The 23274-nt window shown below is 53.4% G+C and overlaps 1 protein-coding gene across 1 annotated transcript in view; it reads right to left on the reverse strand.

Annotated features, from left to right (window-relative positions):
* Window positions 1-23274, reverse strand: part of MPPED1 (metallophosphoesterase domain containing 1) — a 64576-nt gene that overhangs the window by 19491 nt on the left and 21811 nt on the right. Inside the window, exon 3 of the mRNA XM_087868637.1 lies at window positions 7329-7550. Coding sequence (XP_087724763.1) covers window positions 7329-7550 — 222 coding nt within the window. The remainder of the gene's footprint in view (window positions 1-7328; window positions 7551-23274) is intronic.

Raw genomic sequence — 23274 nt, forward strand, 5'->3', positions numbered from 1 at the left:
GCGGCGTCACAAACACACAGCCCCCGATGAGACTTGGGACCAGAGGCCCTGAGTGGCAGAGCCTCTGCGGGCGTTGGGGAGGAAACGGGGTCCAGAGACGGGGCAGGCTTTCAGCCGGGGGGGTGGGGGCAGCAGGGTAAGCAGGGAGGTGGCACGGTCAGGCTCTGCTCTGGAGGGACAAGCACCGAGGAGGAGAAAGAGGAGGAAGGACCCTGCAGGCAAGTAGCTTGCAGGAAGGCTTGGAGGAAGGCCCCAGAAAGACACAGGAATGCCACGCCAGGCCAGACCTGAATGTTAACTGAGCTCCCACAGCCTGGCATCTGTCACCTGTTTGTTCATCCATCCATCCATCCATCCATTCAACAAACACTGATTCTCACGAGCCAGGCACGGTCCTACCGTCTGGAGCAAAGACCATAAAAACAGAGAGTCAGGTCCCTGTTCTCGTGGAGCCTCCAACATTCTAGAAGGAAAAGAGGCACGACAGAAAACTATTGCCAGAGTCATGAAGACAGTGTGGTCCCGGGGCTAAGTGGTGAAGGAGGAGGAGAGGCCCAAGCACGGAGCCCAGGCGCTAGGCGGAAGTGGCTAGCACAGGGCATGCCGGGAGGGACAGACCATCTCCACTCGGTGCTGGGCCATGCGGGCGTCCACGGGGAGGCATAGGATCCCTCCTGCCACCGTCAACAACTCACTGCCAGCGGATCCAACACCCAAGCATAAAAGGCTAAACAGCAAAGCTTCCGAAGACAACATGGAAATATCTGCCCGACTCCAGGGGAGGGGAGATTTCTTAAATAGAACCCAAAAAGCACTTACAACAAAGGAAAACACGAATACGTTTGACTACCCCCAAATTAAGAACTTGTGGCCACCTGAAGGCACCACTGAGAGTCACAAAGGAGGGAAAGCCGCTTTCACATCACAACAGACAAAAGGCTCCCATCCAGGATCTCTACGAACCATTAAGAAAAAGACAGATACCCAACTATTATTTTTTTTAATGGGCAAAAGACCCGAGCAGTTCATAAAATAAGACATCGAAGTGGCCGACGAAAGATGCTCAGCCTCCCTGGCCATCAGGGGAGTGCAAATGAAACCACGCTCGGAGGCCAGCACGGCAGAACGGACGTAATTTAAAAGCCCCACAACACCAAGTGCTGGCAAGGACGCAAGGAGAGGGACTCGCTGGGGAAAGAAATCGGCATGACCGCTTTGACAAACAGTTTAGCGGGTCCCCTAAAGAACCACACGGTCCGTGACCTGCCCACTCCGATCCTAGGTGGGTGTGTGTGAGTGTGTCATGTGCATCTGTTCGGGGGCTCGGATCTCTTTACCCCCCAAGAGACGTGTCCGAAAATGTCCGCAGCAGTGGTACTTATAACAGCTCCGAAGCCGGGGTGGCTGGGTTTACGGAAAATGGGTAAGTCACGGTGTGTTCACACGACGAAACGCTACGTAGCGGTGAGAAAAGGACCAGTTACGCCTGCATACGATGACATGCGCAGGAAGACTCTTGACAATACAATCGTGAGTATAAAAAGCAGATCCTATTCGCGTTGAACTTCAGATAAACAACAAAGAATTTCTTAGGGTAAGTCAGGCCCAAAGACTGCACGGGACAGACGCGTATTACAGATTATCCTGCCTCATCGACTGCTGCGGGGTGGGGTTGGTATCGGCCCTGTCACGGGGCCACAGCGAGGACTGACGGGGACATGCAGGCAAGCATGGGGCCGGGGACTGGCCTGGGCCAAGGCTGGGTCAGCACGGGGTGTCAGACCCCCCCAACCACCACCACCCTCATCCTGAGCCCCCCGACGGCAGAGCCAGGCCGGATCCACGTCTGGGTCTCCAGGGCCCTGCAGGGGGCCGGGCACACGGTGGCCTTGTGGCCTTCGGAATGCATGGCCCAAGGAAAATTTGGGAGGATTCTCTCTCCCAAGGGGAGCATCTCCCCGTGGCACCACTTAGAAGAAAAGCCAACGGTGGTGACCCCGAGTTCGTTTTGTTTCCCCTTCCTCGCTTGTCCCGGACAGTCCTCCACATCAAGGCCGGCCTGGTCACAGTGCCCCCGTTCCACACCAGGTGTAGCACCGAGCGGACTCTCCCCGTCCCCCCCCCCCACCGCGCCCCTGAGAGCATGCAGGTGCGTCCCTCTACAGGGGGACCATCAACACAGGTGGAGGAACTGGGGCCCTCTAAGCAGGGAGGGGCTGGGAGGATACCAGGCCCCAACACAGTGGGTCTGTGCTTGCATACCCTTGTGACGGGCAGCTCACCACTCAGTAAGGTCACATCACCTATCTTCTGGGCTCCTGCCTGTGGGACAGTCTTCCCGCACTGATGAGAGCCTGCCTTTTGTCACTGTCTTCTGTGCCCCTGCTCTGCTTGCTGGGGTCACACTGAACAGGTCTGCCCCTCAACCTGCGTCAGCCCTGCCCACATGCTTCAGACACCGTTGCTACTTGGGCGGACACTCCTGGCCAGTGCTTTAGTCAATCCCCGATCCCCGCACTGGTATAATTACACTTCTAAAGCTGGAGAGAACATCTCCTGTATTTCCCCACGTTAGTCAATATGTGGAGAGCAGGGAAAAGAAAGGGAAACCCGAACATCTGAACTTAGTAATAATCACCACCAGCTTGGCCGGGCTACCCTCCTAATGAGCCACCATCTGTCCAGGCGGTCGGTGCCGAGGGACTGAGCCTTGACGGACAGTTGGGGGGGGCACAACCCCCGCACCAGGCAGAATCAGCAGCAGGACCTGGAGGTTCTGGGGCCATGAGCACCTTCCCAGGGGCAGCGTCACCCGGGAAGAGCACAGAGGGGCCTGGCGGGACAGTGTCCCCTTGTGTTTGTTGGACACCAAGGCTCAGAGACCCGTGACTCACCAGGTCAGATGTGGAGTGAGAGGCAGAGCCTGGGGTCACCCCTGGCGTGTCTGGGCCCAGGGAACGAGCACTTGACTGACAGCCTGCTCGTATGATCACTGTGTCCCTTCTGGACCTCCACTGTGCTGTGCCGGGTCCCCACGGGTTGATGACACAGGGTGATAGGCAGAGGGTGCTGTGACTCCCTGAGAGCTGAGCATCAGCCCCCAAAATCCCCACGGCCCCACCGCCTCCTGGCCTTTGCCTGAGCTATTCCCTAGGCCTATCACACCCTTCCCCAGCCCCACACCCTGCAGAGCTGCTTGTGTCCCTTCAGCCCCAGCCCCTCTCCCAGGGGAAGCCTTCCCTGACCCCAGCTGCCAGCCCCTCTCCTCCTGGCCCTTATAGGATCAAGGAATTGGTGGTTGATGTGTCTCCCACGAGGACATAAACCCCGTGAAGGCCGGAGCTGCACCTGTCTGGTTCACAGCATGTCCCCGGGGCCTAGATCAGCACGTGGCATTCAGTAAAGCCTTGACAAATGAATGAAGCAATTAACAGCTGACCATGAGGTCACCGACTGGACCCCTGGCCTCCATATCCTCGTGGAGCCTGTAAGGCCAAGGCACATCGGGATGATGGAGAACCAAGGAAGACACACACAGCCCGTTGTTCTGGGCCTGGCAGGGGGTCGGTGTTCATACAAGGACACTGAATGGCCTCTGTGCTGGAGCACGAAGAGCCCAGACTAGGAGTCCAGACGACCAGTCATTATGTGGACCTGGGCAAGCCACATCCCCCGTGCCTCTGCTTGTCCTTCTGTGAAATGGGATGGAGTCCTGGCCCTGCCTTGGGGGCTGCTGCGGTATGGGCTGGAGTAGAGCTAACCTCATCCTGGCCTCCACCTCAGGAGCTCCCTGGTAAGGGTAATTACAGCCCACCCCACGGCCCTGCTCTGGGCCAGGCCTTCCTTCATCTGGATTTGCCCACACAGACTTCACGACTGCCTATAATGCGGTAGTAGCATTTCCCCACTCCACAGAGGGACCAGAGAGGCTAAGGTGCTTGCCCCAAATCACACAGCTCAATATTTGTAGGGTCCCAATTTGAACAGCCCTTCCCTTACTAACCAACCGCCGGACCACGGCCGTTGCTGTGCCTCCCCCCACCTGCTCCCAGCCCCAGATGGGGCCTAAGGGAAAGCAGGGCAGCTGCTGAAACGCCAGCCCACAGCCTGCATGGGGAGCACAGACAAGGTACCCCTTAGCCCTCAGCATCGATGGCTGCGAAACAGCATCCAGGAGAGTCTGGGGGAGCCCGGCACGGAATGGGGCTCAGAAATATGGCTCCTCTCCTGCCTCCTTCCACTTGCAGAAATTGCAGTTCAAACCCCCCTCCCACAGGGAGCCCTCCTGGATTTCACCAAGGCCTCCTGGGGCCCCTTCTCTGTCCTGAGCCTCTCCCCCTCCCACACTCAGTACTAGGCTCCACATGGCATCAGGGGAGTGGGTGTGCACCCAACCAGGATGACAGGTTAAGGAGAAAGCAGTAAGACCCCAGGAAAGCCTGGAACTAAAGGGTCTAGAACTGTCCAGGCTGGAAACCCCCAAAATCAAATGCAGGAACCACTGGCGGCCCAAGCACAGAGCAGTTGGACCTCACTCAGGCCTCAGGAGCACCAGTGCTTGGCCTCTAGCAGGCAGAGGGGACCACCGGGCTGGCCCAACATCCTGGCTCTCCATGCACCCATGAGCCTGAGAGCAGGGTGTCAAAGGCGTTCCTCAGCCCCCAGCCGTAGGGGAGCACACGGCTGCTCCGGGGGAAGGAGTCGGACACGGAGTGACACCTGCCAGTCCCCATCCCCTGCTTGTCCTCTAGCCCGCATACTGGGTTCTGGCCAAGGCGGTGTTGGAAGGCTGGTTTCTGCAGCAAAGGACAGCAAGGGGGTCTCTGTTCACGGAGAGCTTGTTGGTACAGGCACGAGGCCCAGCTAAACCCTCCTGACACCTTCACCACCTCCCTCTGTAGGACAGGTACTGTCACTCCCATTTTGCAGGGAAGGAAACTGGGGCACAGAGAGGTTAAGTGACTTGCCCAGGGTCACACAGCCCATAAAAGATGGCCAAGATTTGAGCCCATGCAGTTTGGTTCCAAAGCCACACTATTAACTCCTGCAGAATATAACATTTGTTAAAAGGGCTGTGTATGTCTGTGGACGTGCAGGGGCAAAGAGGTGTTCAAAATACCGGGCAAGGAGATGTGGTCCAGGTTGCCTGGTCTGTACCTGGAGGCCTCCCATTGACCCTCCTGACTTCCCTTCTTACTCCTCCCTCTCCAGTCCTTCCAGCATGTTCAGCCAGACTCCTTCTCCAAGTCTGAGCTCCAGCGGCCCACCAGGCAGATTCAACCACCTCCTCTCCACTGCTGTCCTTGGCACTGAGCTCATCATGTCCTCGAGTGCCCCAGGGGTCCTTGTCTGAGACCTTACAAGCTGCAGGGAGTTCATCGAGACCCCAGACACGATGAGGACCAGGGAGACGGCAGCAGGCAACTCCTGGGGCTCAGGGACAGTGGGTCAGCCCACATCTTCCCTCTGCCCCAAGAGGAGGCCTTGGCAAGATGGAACCAGGTTCTAAACCCGCCAGCAGCCTCTGGCCACCAGGTGTCACCACACGGCATCCACCAGGCAGCCCAGGGATTTCCCAGACACACTGTGTTGGTAACAGCTCTTCCCAAAGTCCCTGCACCCAGACAGTCCCCGTGTGCTCCCAAATCATCCCTCAGCCTCCCTGGGCATACTGCTCTGATGCTGCGGCCTTAGGCCGTTACCCGCACACACACACACACACACACACACACACACACACACCCGCAGCTGTGAATGCCCTTCTCCTCCCTCACAGCTCAGGTCACCTCGCCTCCTCCAAGGAGGCTTCCAGGATCACACCACACTTTCAAGGACATGTGGTCTCTCCCCACTGTGTATGGTACCCTCCTCACCCTGCCAGCCCTTGGCACCCTGTGGCTATGGCTAGCTCTAAGCCCTCTAAGGGCCACTTGGTCTGTCCAGCTACAGAATGGGGACAATAAATCAGTCTGCTCAGGGCTAAGCAAGAATTAGAAACTATACTTATGGAGACTTTAGCACAGGGACCAGCTTACTGAATGTGCTCAGGAATGATTTGCTGCCCACCATCATCACTATCATCACCATCATCACCACCATCACCATCATCACCACCATCACCATCACCACCATCACCACCATCATCACCATCATCACCACCATCATCATCACCATCACCACCATCACCACCATCATCACCACCATCACCATCACCACCACCACCATCAACACCATCACCATCAACACCATCACCATCACCACCATCACCACCATCATCACCACCATCATCATTGCCATCACCACCATCACTACCATCATCACCACCATCACCATCACCACCATCACCACCATCATCACCATCATCACCACCATCACCATCAACACCATCACCATCAACACCATCATCACCATCACCATCAACACCATCACCACCACCATCATCATCACCATCACCATCATCACCATCACCACCATCATCACCATCATCACCACCATCATCATCATCGCCATCATCACCATCACCACCATCATCACCACCATCACCATCACCACCATCACCATCAACACCATCATCACTACCACCATCATCACCAGTATAACAGCCACCACAACCATCATCCCATCACCATCATTACACCAGGGCTCTGATGGACACATTGACCATCACACAGAAGAGTCATGACTCTTTCCCACCTTGATCCCCACTGAGCCAGGGAAGAGGCCTGATTATTCTGTGTGCCCAACAGAGAGTAAGAGCTTGATGCATACTCAGGACTGAAACAAACATCATCCCCGACAAGTACGCCCGGTCATCGGCCTTCCATGAAAATTCCAACTGCCTGATCACTCACCACTCCTCACCGGTGTATGCATCTCTGATGTTGTCAGGGGACATGGGCATTGGGGAGATTCCTAGTGTACAGAATAATGGTTGAAAGCAGGGGTTCTGGAACCAGAATGCCTGGGTTTAACCCCAGCTTTGCCCCTTCCTAACTCTGTGACGTTTGGCAAGATCCTCACGCTCTCTGTGCCTCAGTTTGCTCACCTGGAAACTGGGGCTAACAACAGTAGCTGTCTCTGTGTGTGAGATGAACAGCATGGAGGACACAGCTGATAGAACTACTTGCTGGTTAGATACGGGGAAACCAAGGCTCGGAGAGCAGCCGTGACCTGCCGGCGGCCACACAGGGGTGCAGGGAGAGCTGAGATCCAGTTCCTAGGAGTGATCTGGAGCTCCCCGGTGCTTCTCCCAGTCCCCTTCCCTCTGCGCCCTCAGCCCCAGCTCCCCCAGCCCCCACCCGAGGTCGGAGAGGCGCCCGCACACTCACCACGGAGAGCCGTAGACCCGGAAGCCGCGCACGGTGACCTCCGAGTCCTGCAGGTAGATACAGTTGGTCAGCAGGGACTGCACGTTCTCATAGTTCTCCGGCTTCAGCTTCGACACAGACGGGAAGTAGTAAAAGTCTTGCTTGATGAGGTCAGCCATGAACTCCTGGTCGAAGGTCAGCTCGTGGTTGCCGGCAATCACAATCTTGTACTCGTAGGGCAGGCTACCTGCAGAGGTGGACAGAGACACGCAGCACATCGCTGTTGGCCAGCTGAGAGCCACCCCCCAGCCGGGGGAGGGCGGCGGGCGAGAGCCGCGGGAGTCCCCGGCCGAGCAGCCCCAGCTACACACTCCCCCATCGCTGCCCTCGGATCAGAGGCGGCGGCAGCTGGCCGCACCCTCCTCCCTACATCCTGTCTGCTCAGGTGGCGGCTCGGTGACAGGCCACCAGACCCAGGCTAGTAGGAGGGGCCTGGGCCCTGCCTCCCAGCCTCTGAGCCACAGCGGGACCCTGGTCTCATCCTCGGGACTTGCCCGCCTCCTGTTCCTCTGTCTGGGCCACTTTTCCCCTGAAAGGGGACCCCCCCCAGCCCTCCAGGCCTGGTCCCCCAGCCTCACTGTCCCAGGCCCCTCGCCACGTGGGGGCCTGACTCGGGAGCCTCCGCGCTCCGTTTGCAGGAAGCACAAGCTCCTTCCAGAGCCCGTGTGAAACCTCTGGAGACCCCACACTTGGGGAAGGGCCCACCCCGACGGTCCAAGCCCAAGTGCAAGCAAAACAAAGCTGTCTATGCAGGCCATGAACCAGGTCCTTCCAGCTTGGCTCCGTGTAGAGCCCCAGGCAGTTCTTCCACACCATACCTCCTTCCCTTTCTTCCTCTGGGGCCTTCACCTTGCAGATGCCCTGAGCAGGGGTGGGGGCTGCCTCCCGGCTGACCTGACTGTGGGCCAGGCTCTGGCACAGCATCCCCCGCCACTACCCCAGCCCCTCGGACTCGGTAAACCACAACGCCCCCCCCGGCCCCCACCGCCCCCCAGGAGCCAGCCTGACCCCAGGCTCGGGTCTCTGCCTCCCCATCGCCCCCCAGCCTCAGTTGCCGGGCTCCCCGGACCTGGAGAGTCATGACAGTACCTGTGGCCCCGATGTGGGTGAAAAATGTAATGCTGAAGCCACCCCGCAGGCCCAAGCCCTTCTCCTGGCCCCTCCGGGCGGGGTGGGCCCCCGTGGCTCGGGCAAGCACCGTGGGGCGTGTGCACACCCCAGCCCAGCACGGGCCTCAGACAGGAGGGTCAGGCAGGAAATGGTGACGTTCCACGGCCATTTCACAGAGGAGTCGTCGTGGCCATCGATGGAACTTCTAGAAGCCCTGAGCTCTGGTTTCTGAAGGAGCCAGTACATGAAGCTTTACCACACACCTGTTTCAGCAAGAAAGCCGCTTCTCGAGTCCCAGGCTCTTCAGCATGAACGGCCAGTTTCCATGACCCCAGAGGCTTCCTGGGGTCCCTTGGGCCAGGCACTGAGCAGACACTCGCATCTGCACAGTGCCGATGGAGAAACTGAGGCCCGGGAAGCGAGGGTGCGATGTGCCGGAGGCTACGTGGCTGGGAGGTGGCAGGGCTATCTGAGCCAGTTCTGTGTGACCCGACACGTTCCACCAGCTCGGGGAGAGCCCAGGGAAGTGCCCCCCATAAGGCCAGGATGCAGAGCCCTGTCCTGATGCACAGAAAGCCACGGCCACACCTCTGCTCTGCAGAGACTTCTGGGGGGGGAGTGACATGTCGGTGAACCCTCCCCAAGGGTCCTCAACCTCCCGGCTCCTGGTACACGAAGAAGGAGAAGCAAGGGGCCGCCTGGCTGATGGAGGGCCACCCCTCACAGCGCATCTTCTCTGACCGGGGGTGGCTAGGACCCCCACAAGAGCACACAGGGCTGCCGTGCTCAGTTGGGGAGCCTGCTGGCTTCAATTTCAACCCCGGCTCCGTCACCTCTCAAATGAGCAAGTCACTCAGCCTCTCTGAGCCTCAGTTTCCCCCTGATCAAGGCGGGTGTGCCTGGGGAATGCCCCTTCATGGGGGCTAAGGACCTCTCCAGCCCCCCAGGCTCCGCAGAGCCCCTGCCCCGTGACTGCCTCCCCAAGGGGACACAGTCCAGGAATGGCCTTCCCACCCTGGCCTGTGATGTGAAACTGGGCATCCTCTGTCATCTGGAACCCCACTCTAGGAATGCCCCAAATTTGCCTTACTGAGAACTGACGCCCACGATATCGGATCGGGTGGGAGTGGTCAGACTCCACTCCCAATAGGCGTTCTAGGAAGAAGTGTGCTTTTCCCAGCCCTGTGTGAGCTCCAGGAAGGGGCAGGGCGAGCCTTGTGGCAAACCATAAATCATGAGAATAATAAACAATAATGCAACAGTGTTTCAAGCACTGTAACTACAACTATTATATTCTAATTGCAAGGGAACAGAAGAGTTCAGAACATAGCTAGAATCTTCTTTCTTCACACCCCCACCCCACCCCTGAAACCAGGACCTACATACACATCCTGCCTGGTCTTAAGCTCTGTGGCCATGGCAAACGGCTGCCCGAGGGCCACCTGAGTCCCAGCCCAGCCACGGGGCAGGGAAAGGAGCAAGACAGAAGATTTCTGGAAAACTGGCAGAAAACCATAATCTTGCTCATTGCTGTCTCTCCAGCCTCCCCAGAATCCTTCACAAGTTTGAGAAAGGACGGTTTTCTCCTCCTTAGTGTTTATCAACTCTGGGAGTCCCAAGACAATGATGGCCAGGGTCCCAGACCAGCTGTGACACTCACCAGCTGTGTGCCTCAGTTTCCCCACCTATAAAGCGGGAAGAAGAGCACCTCCCCCGCCAAACCGCTTTGGGGTTTCGGAAGATACTGAACAGAGACGCAGAGCTTGGTATCCACAGTGTTAGCTTCCCCGGGGCCATAGTTTGCAGGCCAGACCTGCCCACAGGCACATTTCATTTGGCATGACTTTTTTATTTGAATCTAGTTGCCAACATAAAAAATGTGAAAAATCCCCAATAAAATGTCACTCTTTGTTTTCTAAAAATCAATCAGTTTTAAAATTTCATGCTCCTGGCCCAGTCAAGTGCTGAGTTATCTGTGCCTCCCTTAGACAGGAAGCCGATGTCCGCCTGCCCCACTCCCCACCTGTCCCTACTGCACACACCGAGCCCACGTCACTCATCTTGAGGACCTGCCCACTCCCAGCAGGCCCCTGCCCTTCGGTGCTGCTAGTCAGGCAGGGAGGATGGGTTCTCCTGGCACTCTGCCTCTCCACTGTGCCCATCCTCCTACTTTCCTCACAGTCCCCCCCGCCCCCGCTGGGCCTGGCCAGGGGCGCAGAGTATCTACTTGTTCCCCAATTCGAGCCGGAGAGCACCAGGGTCATAGGACTAGACATGTTTGCTTCGCTCCTCCCATCCCTGGCAGGTCCCAGCAGAAATCTGGCAAATGAAGCCGCCAACAGCATCACAGGGTAACATGGGGCGGAGAACCCCTGGGTGGCCCTGCTCCAGCTGCCCACGGGGAGGTAGGAGGTTTGCGGGGGCCTGAGCATCTGGGGAACGGTCGTGGAGGACACCCCAGAGAAGACCGCCATCTCCTGGACCCCATCATCAGGCCAGCCACGCTGGGTAAAGGCTGGCCCCTCCAATCCCCATGGAACTTTCCAAGATACACTCTGTAGCAGGGGAAAATGACGCTGTCATTTCAGGAGCCTTTCAGGTCCCACAGCAGGGGAGCAGAGGAGGGGCCCTGGATGTTGGTCCAGCTGATCCCACATCTCTGGGTCAGCAACTTTGACTCTTTCAAGGCCACCAGGCCCTGGAGTGAGCTGGGAGCCCTCGCTGAGCCCCTTCCCCCACTGCAATCGGGGGATGAGAGGTGGCCTCTACCCACCGCTTTCCAGCTCTGACTCTGTTTCGACTTCACGTCACCCATCCGTCCCACTCTGAGCACCGCCCCGGTGGGGGGAGCCGCACTGATGTATTTGTGTCCTGTCTCGGCTGGGGGTATTACTTAAGCTAATGAACAAATGACTCCAACTGTACAGTTTCATGAATTCCTGCAGCTCCCGACTACCCGGGACTGGCGAGTGAGCACGAAGCTGTCAGCTCTCCCCTATTCCCCCCACCTCCACAGAAGAGGGAACCGAGGCTTCTTCCCTCCCAGGGAAGAGTGGATGGGGGCTCAACGCCCCTGTACACAGAGGCAGGTGGGGACGGGAGCTGCGTCATGCTGCCTGATACCCTCAAATACTGTCTGGGCTCTCCCTGCAAGGTGGGAGGGAGGCAGGGGGCATGTCCACTGGTAAACACATCAATGGTCCAGCACCGCACCCCTCTGAGCTGGAGGTCCAGCCACAGACACATCTGTCACTTGGGCCTGGCAGCTCGCCAGCTGTGTATAACCGTCACAGACACTGAAGTATAACTATCCCCATTTTCCATCTGGGAAAAGCAAGGCTCAGAGAGGTTGCCTAAGTTTACACAAACCACACACAGCACTGGACACTTGACAGACCTTGGGGCTGGGGCTCATCAAACTCATCCAGAACGGCACCCCAAACCACCACGCCCGCTGCCGCCCAGCATGTGCGGATGGGTGGAGGGGTGCAGGATGGATGGACAGATCGATGGATTATGGAGGAATGGACAGACACACTTACCAATCAATCCATCCATCCTGAGATAACTCTGGCTGTCTTCTTTACACCAACAGACTTCTGACTCCTAGGTCCCCTCACCTTTCCTCCAAACTTTTTCTCCCAATGTCCCAGCAGGGCATGTTTTCAGACCCTTGTCCCTCCCCCATAATTCTGAATGTCCACCTTTGAATCTTCTCCAGTTGGACCTGCTCTCTCCCAAGTGGGAGTTGGGGAGCCGGAACTAAAGCCCTGGAATGGCCTGACCATCCTGGAGTGGGGTAGAGAAGTCCCCTCCTCTAGTCTAGGACTGCTACCTCTGTTGTTACAGCCTAAGGCTGCCTTAGCCTCCAGGTGCTCCCATGATCCTACAGCTCTTACCAAACTGTGGATAAAATGGCCAATGACCACTCAGCACAGCTTCTGTCACCCCCACCCCATCCTCTATCTATGCCGTGAAGGTGGAGAGTGTTTGGGGACCTCAGTAACTGATTAACTGGCAGGGGCTTTGTGGGTAAAAAGATGAGATGAACACAAACTCTTCAGCACACAGAGGAAATTCATGCTGTTCCCTTTGTCCTTCCCGGCAGCAGGGAAGACGGCAGGCTTGCAGGAGAGCCACCCAGCGCCTGACGGGAAGCACCTGCCTGACAAAGTTCCAGGAGTCCCCAAACCCCAGGAGAGGGAGGGTTCTCCAGGCAGGTGAAGCTAAGAGAGGGGACAGATGGGTCCAAATGTTTTTTCTTAGCCACCTCCCCTCATCGGCCCCTCAGAAGCAAAGAATCCAATCAGCCCATCCCAAAAGCCCATCAGGCCAGAAACTCGCTTTCTTCCCTGCAGCTGGGCCCCATTGTCATACTACCCCCTACCCTGGTCAGCTGTCCACAAGCTCGGATGGAGCATAAGCCCTGTTCCTGACCCTAGGGAGACAGCGTCAGGGACACTTGGACGAATGAGACTCAGTCATGAGTTCGGTGCCAGAAGTGACACACAGAGGTTCCAGTCCACACCACAGAGCGGACAAAGGAGGAAACTGAAGCTCAGAGACGGGACGGGAACTGCCTGAGGTCACACAGCAAGACAGTGGGGAGCCGGGACTTGAACCCCGCTTCCCGCCTCGGGAGTGCCGGACAGCGGCCACACCAGCCTCTCACCGGGACGTGCCTGATGAGCTGCGGACAGGCAAGATATGAGGACAGGTGGGAGGAGCGGAGCATGGACTTGACAGGCTGGTTATGTCCCGGGCCAAGTGGCTGATCTCCCAACCTGATCTCTGAGCAGCCCCAGGTCCTCATGGAAACCAGCCCTGCTCCAGAACGGCGGGGCGCTGTCCTACCTTTGTGTTCTGCGGGACAATGTTCAGACCATCTTCCCCAAATGCTTCCTTTCTTCTCAGCCAGCTTAGCTGAGTTCCTGGCATTTGCTAGGCATGGATTTGTGGGTGGTAAAAAAGACCATTAGGTACAAATCAGCTGAGCAGTAGAGGATGACCATACTGTTAACTTTCCATATGCCGTATATATCCTAAGAGATACGCATCCACATATGGCTGCCCCACCGCGTTCTGGGCTCACAAACGGACACGGAGGCAAACCTCTGCTACTTTCGCCTCCAAGATTAATCTCCTTCCAAGAGGTTACGATTCTTTTTCGCTAACACTTACCCGTCCCGTTGAACAGAGCGCTGCCTCCGAACTGCGTCATCTGTTAAACTCAACAAGACTTGCACACGCTTCTCTGTAATCTATGCCGTTCTCGGAGCGGCGCGCTGAGCCCGGCAGAGTTTTAGTGTTCTCCAAATGCATCGACAATCAGGAAAATGCCCACTTACGGCTTTTCCCGCCCATTCCCATCTCACAGAACACAGCAGAGGGGGATGGAATAAAGAGACGGCATAACGATCTCTGATTGCGTTTTTAGTGCATCTTTGACAGTTCTGTGTTTAAACACTTGCCAGTGTCTGGGAGACTCACATTAGCAGGCTTCTTGGTATGGCACGGTCTAGAACAACACTGGGCTGGAGCAGGCTCCACGACTCCCCTTCGAGCCCCCGGTGGGGCTCGACACAGCTCGGGCGCATTAATGCCGGTGATGGAATCACACCGCCAAGCACACACAGAGGACGTGGGCCAGCAGCGCGAGGAGACGGGGAATTCTGCGTGAAGCCGGAACAGGCAGGAGAGGTCTGAAGGTGCGTGCCTGGGCCAGTGGCCAGAGCCCAGTGACAGGAACTCGCACAGGGACTGTGCTTGCAAAATTTGTTTTCTGCTGCCCTGCTGTGAGCATTTCCTGGTGCTAGGAGGTGTAATAGGCAATTTACATTTTATATGCAATGCTTCTAGACTCCCCCACCTCCCCAGGTAAGAGGCAGTGTCGGGGAGGGGTTCGCCATGGAGCCCAAAAAGCCTGAATCCGATTTCCACCTCCTAGCTGACTGGCCGAGGGTGAAAACTCTCACTTCTCTGAGCCTCAGGGTCTTCTTCATCTGTAAGAAGAACTTCGGGTTCTTGTAAGAAGCACACCAGGAAGATTGTAAAGCTCCTGTGCTGTACCTCCCCTGGGACTTGTTTTAATCAGGTGTGAGTAAGACACCCGGGTATCGGTAAGACACGCAGTCGGGAATAAGGAAGTTTATGCTCACAGATTCCTAGACACAGGCGGATTCAGGGCCATACTGGCCACACGGGGAAGCCAGGGCCGGTCAGGAGGCAGAGGGAGTAAAGAAGAAACCTGGACCGGAGCCTTTGTTGTGGTTTCCAAGGGACAAGACAGGGAGGCAGGGTAAGCAAGTTTAGGACTGGCTAGGCTAGACCATTCTGGCAGGCTCAGGTGCCCAGGGGCTGCCCCCACTTGTCGGGTGCCTGGCCCTGGGGTGACTGGGGGTCCATGGTAGGGGCTGACGGTGTGAGAGCCTATAAAGGAGGGGGTGGGGTGGAAGCAGGGGCTCTGGGTTGGTTGGTTTGTATAGGTAAGGTATGCTCAAAGGTGGGTCCTTTAATTCTCTCTAGAACTGGTTACCCCTGGGAGGGGCAGTCCCTCCAGGCTAGCATGGCCCCAAGCTGTCAGAGCATCAGAATATGGAAAATTACAGGCATGTTGATACCATCTGGCTGCCAGCCATATTGGTACCTTCCAGGGCTGTTAGGAGGACCAAATACGTGTTCTACGACGCAGTCCAGAAATGTTAGCCTGGAAGATAAAGATGAGAAAAGAGGCCTCAGGAGGTCATGTCACCTGCCTGGGGTCCCACTGGCAAGTCAGCCTGCCCAGAGCTGGGTGTGGAGACGCCCGGGGTGGGAAGGGCCCGTCCTGGGCTGGCAGACCCTGCCCCGACCTGCAGGCGGGCCCTGCCACCCACCCTGCCTGGCCTGCGGTCCGGCATGGGAGGGGTCTGGATTCCCAACTCAGCTCCAGTGCCCATATTTAAAAGGCAAATGCAGTTTTTCTTCTGTTCCATCCTAATAGCCAAAATGTTTAACTTGCAAACATTTGTTTTTCCTGGGAAATGTTTTTAAAACAGGAACATTCAGTCCTAATCATCCTTAAATGCTTGTTCCAACCGCTACCACAGAGCACAATGACTTTAGGCTGAAAGGGACAACCAGAAAGTCTCTGCATCCTTCCTCCCCAAAACAAGGCCAAAGGCCGCCAGAAAGATTGCGTAGGAACCTCCCCGGAAGCCACGGCCTGGAAGAACGCTGACGCAAAGGTGTTCAGAAAAGGCCCTGGGGCCTCAGGTGGGGGCCAAGCTGGTCACGTTCGGCGCTTGAGGCTATGGCGCCCCCTCGGGGCCAGGCTCTGTTGGTGCTCTGACCTCGCCTTGCACAACACCCCCTCCCTGCCCTGCCCTGTCCATGCGGGCCTCCTGCCTTGTGCTCCTGCTGTTCTATCCACCTGGGACCCCCTTCCTGCCCTTCTTTCTGAGGCCACTCCAATTCCACTCACCCTACACAGTCAGCCCAAGTGCGGCTTCCTCCAAGATGCCTGCTATGAACACCCCCCTTCGCCCAACCTGATCAGGGGGACGGGCGTTCCCCAGCATCCGGGGCTTCCAGCCCTGCCCAGCCGGTGCTCTCGCTTCCCTCACCAGCCTGGGCACCCTGCCGGGACCTGCCCGATTCCTCCTCTGGGCCCAGCACAGGGCTGGGCTCAAGCAGGTCATCGCACACATTCCCTGAATCCACGATGTATTATCACCTACGCGGGACAGAGGATGAGGGTCAGAGGGGTCAATGACTCACGGAAGGTCTCCCAACCAACCCGCAAGGAGTGTTCTGGAAGGTGAAGCTAATTACCGTGAATGGGACTGATGATCATTAAGACACAGACCAGCCTGTTGGGTGGCAGCCTCCAGAGGTGTGAGCTGTGTCACCCCATGTGTTCCATGAGGAGGTGATGTGCTGGACTTGACCGTCTGAGAGCCCTTTCTGCTCTCTGAGACCTTCCAGGCAGGTGTGTAAGTAATGCTGGGGTGCGGGCTCCCCAGTGGGGGTGTCATAGGGTAAGACAGTGGGGCCAAAAGGGCATTTTCACAGGAATGGCATCTAAACGCCCACGTTAATCTGCTTGTTGCTGACGTCCCATGAAACCAACAGTAAAGCAATCAAAAAGGCCTGACCCTCCAAGGACAAAGGTTTGGGAGTTGGAGGGATGGATGAATGGATTGGCTTGGCTGAGCAGAAAAAACTGAAACCAAAGCTTCGGGAGAGGGCTGGTGAAGGGGAAGGGAAGGGCTGGGGGAAGTGGGGGGGGAGGGAGTCACAGGAAGCAAACCCAGCTATGGCCAGAGGCCAGGGTGGCTCAGGGTTGCAGACCCAGGTGTGTGGTCTGACCTAGAACCTGTAGAAGCAGGTGGGTCTGGGCCCCTCCCCCATCACAGCCATTCAGGGAACTAGGCCCTTCCCTTCCCTGCTCCTCTCCGCAGAAGAAGGGGGGTTTAGTTTCAAGGGAAAATAACAGCTCCAACGAACCCTATTTAGGGACCACCAGGCCTGAGGGAGGATGGGCAGCAAGGCATGAGCTGAAGAAGAGGAGGATACAGTGAAAGCCTGGAGCCCCCAGGCCCCTTCCCCACTCAGCTCGCAAATCCTGAGAGCCAGGCTTGCAAATGGGAAAGCCCTCTCTGGGGAGAAAGACAGGGCCAGGAGGGAAAACCTACAGACACAGACACAGGAGGTTCTCCCAAAGAGACGGCCACGTCCCCGTGATGGCAAGCTGCAGCCCTGCACACACACAGCTTTCAAATGTACAAACACACAGGGTCATCAGACCTCGGAGGGCAACCTCCACGCTGAACAGACTCAGAGACCCAAGCAAGCTGGAGAAAGGAAATTGGAGAAAATGGGACTGATGCAGGAGAAATAACTTAATATATAATTAACACCCTCAGCGAGATAATAGAAGATTTTACGCCCATGAAATTCTAGCAGGGTGCTCTTCACAAAGGAAAGAAAATCTTCGCAGCATTTAAAAAATTTGGTTAAAGAGTGGGAAGATAAAGTTGAGAAAAATCTCCCAGAGACTGAAACAAAGACAATGACGTGAGTACCAGGTGAGGAAAGATACAAAAGTCAGTTGTATGAGTGGTGGAAGGAGAGGTCACAGATAAAAGAGAAGAGGGAGGGGCGCCTGGGTGGTGCAGTCATTGAGCGTCTGCCTTCGGCTCAGGGCGTGATCCCCGCGGTCCCGGATCGAGCCCCACATCAGGCTCCTCCGCTATGAGCCTGCTTCTTCCTCTCCCACTCCCCCTGCTTGTGTTCCCTCTCTCGCTGGCTGTCTCTCTCTCTGTCAAATAAATAAATAAAATCTAAAAAAAAAAAAAAAAGAGAGAGAGAGAGAAGAGGGAAATTTTTAAAAATATAAGAATATGAGAAAATGTCCCAGGATTAAAGGACAAAATTTGAGCCATTAAAAAGGTTGCCCGAGTGCCCCAAAAAATGAATGGAAAAAGACTCACACCCAAGGCACACTGCCCAGAAACAAGACAGCTCAGACACTGAGGATGAGGTACGCAAACAAGAGCGGGGCTCTCACTGGCTATAGCAGAAGCGACAAGACTGTTTTCGGAGCAATGCCTTCCAAATCCCGAGGAAAAATGATGTGCTGCTTGGAATTCTACAGCTAGGCAAACTCTCATTCAAGACTGAGGACAGAATAAGGACTTTTTCTGACATGCAGCTTTTCCAAACATTTACGTCTACTGCGTTCTTTCTCAGAAGGCTACTGGAGGGTATGTTCCACCAAATGAGGGAGTAAGCCCTGAAGGAAGCCACAGGGTGATGGAACCAGGGGCTCCAGGACAGAAGAAAGGCAGAGACTCCAATGATGGCTGTATGCAGGCTCAACAGTCCAGACTGGGCCAGGGTCAGAGGCTCAAGGGAAAGTGAGAAAAAGGAGCCAGAAGATGGCTTAGCAGGTCTCATCACATTGCTGAGGGACATTTAAAAGTCTGCAGGGAGGCGCCTGGGTGGCTCAGTCGGTGAAGCGTCTGCCTTCAGCTCAGGTCATGATCTCAGAGTCCTGGGATCGAGCCCCTAATCAGCCTCTCAGCTCAGCGGGGAGTCTGCTTCTCCCTCTCCCTCTGCCCCTCCCCTCCACTCATTCTCTCTCTCTAATAAATAAACAAAGTCTTTAAAAAAAAAAAAATTCCACAAGACACAGGGATGAACCATGATGGGTACACAGAAAAACAAGTGAGCACACAAAACAACTGACTGCTTTAGGAAAAACAAGTTGCACAAGAATATTTAACCTAAAACTGTCTTAGAACAATATTAAAAGGACAGGAGAAGAGATGTGTATAGTATATGGGTGGAGAGGCTAAGTCCCTAAATCTTCATTTTTAAATGTAAGAAATTAAAGAGTAACATCTAAAATGGAAAAATAAAAGATAGTCATAAGTTGTTACTTAGACACCTTAATAATAAAAGTTACCAGGATTACATGGAGAATGGGACTCAGAACTGAGGAGGGGCATGGGGAGGGGACAGCTGGTTTCATCACAAGCCTTGCAGAGCATTGTGACCATGTATATGTATTCCTTTGATGCAAATAAAACTTTAATTAAATAAGAGAAAGTCAACAGGAGGCCAGGCGCTCCTTGCCCACTTCCTAATTCTCTCCAGGGACAGCCTGACCTCTCACTTGCTCTGCCTGTTGCTCAAAACCTAGACCCAAATCAAAACAAGGCACAGTTAAGACCAACTGAAAGACGAAACAGGCAGAAAACCTTAACTGGTTGATTCCTCCGATATTCTGAACATCTAAGTGCTGGGATTACTCTGGCAGCCAGGTTCAAAGGCGGGTGATCTGGCCAAGCCGCTCCTCACCTGGGCAGGTCAGGCAGACATTAATGACATCACAGGTGTCACCTGCTGAGAGTCCGAGACAGGCTCCGTCATGCCCTATTTCTAACTCTCAAAATAACAGTCTCACAAAATGGACAGCATGTTTGAAAGATAGAAGACAGAAATTGGGGCTTAGTGAGGTTACATAACTACACAATTGATAAGCAGGGAAGTGGGAATCTGAACCCAGACCTCTCTGAGCTGAAGCCCATGACTGTTACAACCAACACATATGACATGTGCCAGAGGATTTTTTACAAAACATTCCTCCAAAAAAGAGGCTGTTGGCATATATTTAAGTCCTTACAAGGTCTCTCCTGTTATGAGGAGCTTCAAATGATTTTATTTTAAATAACATAATACTTTGGAGAAGATCATATGGCCCCTGTAAACAGCCTTTGAAGACCATTTTTAGGGGTGCCTGGGTGGCTCAGTCGTTAAGCGTCTGCCTTTGGCTCAGGGCGTGATCCCGGAGTTCTGGGATTGAGCCCCACGTCAGGCTCTTCCGCTGGGAGCCTGCTTCTTCCTCTCCCACTCCCCCTGCTTGTGTTCCCTCTCTCGCTGGCTGTCTTTCTCTCTGTCAAATAAATAAAATATTAAAAAAAAAAAACCATTTTTAAAAGCAGTAAAGATCTTAGAACAAATTAAATGAATTCAGCAAAGGTGCAGGATACAAAAACAATGTGCAAAAAAACTCAGTTGTGTTTCTATACACTAAAAGTCAATCTAAAAATAATGCCATTTGCAATAGCATCAAAAAGAACAGAATACTTAGGAATAAGCTTAACCAAAGAGGCAAAAGATTTGTATGTTGAAAATTACAAAACATTTGCTGAAAGAGATTAAAGAAGACACCAAATGAAAAGACATCCCACGTTCATGGATTGAAAGGGTTCATATTGTTAAGATATCAATACTACCCAAAGCAATCTCCAGATCCAGTGCAGTCCCTACCAAACTCCCAATGATTTTTCTTGCAGAAATAGAAAACCCATGCCAAAATTCATATGGAATCTCAGGGGACAAAATAATCTTGAAAAAGAAACACGAAGTTGGAGGTCAAACACTTTCTGATTTCAAAGCTAACTAAAAAGCTACGGTAATTAAACAGTATGGTACTGGTCTAAATACAGATGCTGATCAATGGAATAGAATAGAGAGCCCAGAAATAAATCTTCACGTGTATGGTCAAATGATTTTCTTTTCTTTTCTCTTTTCTTTTTTTTTTTTTTTTTAAGAAAGGGAGAAGGGGTGGAGGGCCTGAGGGAGAGGGAGAGAGAGAATTTTAAGCAGGTTCCATGCCCAGCATGGAGCCCAACACAGGACTTCATCTCACAACCCTGAGAGATCATGACCTGAGCTGAAATTTTATGGTCAAATGATTTTCAACAAAGGTGCCAAGACATTCAATGGGGGAAAGGATAATCTTCCTAACATGTGGTTCTGGGCAAACAGGCTATCTGCACTCAAGAGAATGAAGTTGAGCCCTTACCGTACACCACATACAAAAATTAACTCAAAAGGGAACAAAGACCTAAAAGTAAGAGCTGAAACTACAAAATTCTTAAAAGAAAACATAGGGGCAAAGCTTCGTGACGTTAGATTTGGCAATTGATTTCTTGAATGGGATACCAAAAGTTCAGGCAACAACAGAAAAAAAATACTCCTAAATTAAAATCTTCTGTGTATCAAAAGATCAACTGAGTGAAAAGGCAACCCACAAAATGGGGGGAAATATTTGCAAATTATTATTTCTGATAAGGGGTTAATATCCAGAACATATTAAAAAACTCTGCCATCCAACAACAAGAAAAATGTAGGCAAAGGACTTGAATAAACACTTCTCCAAGGAAGACATACAAAGAGCCAATGAGCACAGAAGACGTTCAAACATCTCTCATCATCAGACAAATGCTAATTGAACCACAGGAGATACCACCTCACATTATTAGAAAGGCTACTATCAAAGACCCAGAAAACAACAATGTTCATGGACAGAAGACCAGATAAACACAATTCCATCCATATGACGGAATATTATTCAGCCTTAAAAAAGGAAGGGCATTCATTCTGACACATGTGTGCACCGTGAAGATATGCTTGGTGAAATAGGCCAGTCACCGAAAAACAAATGCTGTACGATTCTACTTATATGAGGTGCTTAGAGTAACTGAATTCACAGAGACAGGAAGTAGGATGGCGGCTGCCTGCGGCTGGGGGGAGAGGATATGGGGATTTATAGCTTAATAGGTATGGAGTTTCGGTTTTACAAGATGAAAAACTTCTGGAGACGGGCGGTGTGATGGTCGCACAGCACCGTGAATGTGCTTGATGCCACTGAAATGTACATTTTACTTAAAATGATAAATGTTATGTATATTTTACTACAATTTAAATGTTTTAAAAGTCTCAGAGGCAGAAAACTAGGACCCTGAAACCCAGACAACGAGAATTGTGAGCTAGTAGAACAGCTAAAAACTGCTGTTTTTAGAATCTTAGAACCCTGGAGGCCAATCATCCTAATTGTGGAGGCAAACAATTTTAGTACTTCAGAGGTCATCATGGTCTCAAGGCAGAAAGGGACTAAGTGGCTATCTAGAGCCTCGGCCCCCTCACCAACCCCCACTCCCATCCCCTCCTCTCCCCGCATCAAAAAGTCCCAGCAAAGAAGCTTCAGGACGGGAAGCCCACACCTGCTTCCACCTTCCCAGAAAACTCTCAGCATGGATTCCTCCCAGGGTTTGACAGCCCTGGACTAAAGGCAGAGCTACAGGGTCAGATACCCGGCCCTTGTGTTACTGAATAGTTTTCCAAAAGATTTCATAGGTGCCTTCTGGCTACAAACAACTCTTTAAAGAGGAGAAAATATGGCCCAAAGCGATGTTCTTTGCAGTAGCCACTGAAATAAGTATTCAAAAATGATTAAGACCACAGGTTCCTATTTTTTAAATATTTCTTTGTAAAACCCACCAATTTAAAGCTAAAAAGACATTTTGGATGTTAAGATACGCTAAAGTAAAATCATCTTGCACCTCTGTTTACCCATTCCTTTATTCCACAATCCTTTTCCTTGGCCTTCATAAGTGCTGGAAACTGGGAACAGAGCGGACCTGACACAGACCCTTCTCCTGCCCTCTAGTGTGGGAAAGACACACGCAAGCAGTTTGGGATCTGTAGTGGGGGTGATACCTAGCCCTATGGAACCATACAGCACTAAGCTTTCCTTTCCCTGACGAGGAGTAAGGGAGGGGCTCTGAAACGGTGGATGAGAGACATAATCACAGAAATAGGTATCGGGGATGCGTAGCAACTCCCCAGGCAGACATCCTAGGAGGACGCTTCCCAGAAGCAATGGCTTGGAGGTAGGAAAATCCACCTGCTAGGTATTTGGCAATTGCTTCGAAGCCCAGGGCAGGCAAAGGAGGGTGGAAGCAGGCCTGGGAGGGACAGTTGGGATCACACCCACAGTTGGGATCACACCCAGCCATCAGGCAAAGGTCTGGACGTCTCCCAGGACACAGCAGAGAACCAATGAAGAGTGCTAAGGGGGGGAGGGAACACAGTTGGATCAATGAATGAAAAATACTTTAGAACTCCAATATGACAAATGGTAGTCTGGAAAGTGACTATTTTGAGAGGTTGGGACATCACCCAAGAAAGCCCCGTTTTGTCAGCTCAGTGCTTCCCGTCAGTGTCGTGGCTGTCAAACCAGCCCAGAATTAGCTCCAAACGGCCTTCGGTGAGTCTCCGAGCTTCATCTGCAGCGGGCACACTCAGAAAGGTGTGAAATTCGTCTTCTTAAGAGAAATCAAAAAAAAAAAAAAAACTATACACTTAAAAAAATCTGCTTTCTTTTTAAAACAAATTTCAAAGAACTAAATCCTAACTTTTAAATAACTGTAAAAAAAAAAAAAAAAGGAAGGCATCCTTGGAT

This window comes from Ursus americanus, chromosome 17 (assembly GCF_024610735.1).
Source record: "Ursus americanus isolate L20-20 chromosome 17, mUrsAme1.1.p, whole genome shotgun sequence".
Classification (NCBI taxonomy): domain Eukaryota; kingdom Metazoa; phylum Chordata; class Mammalia; order Carnivora; family Ursidae; genus Ursus; species Ursus americanus.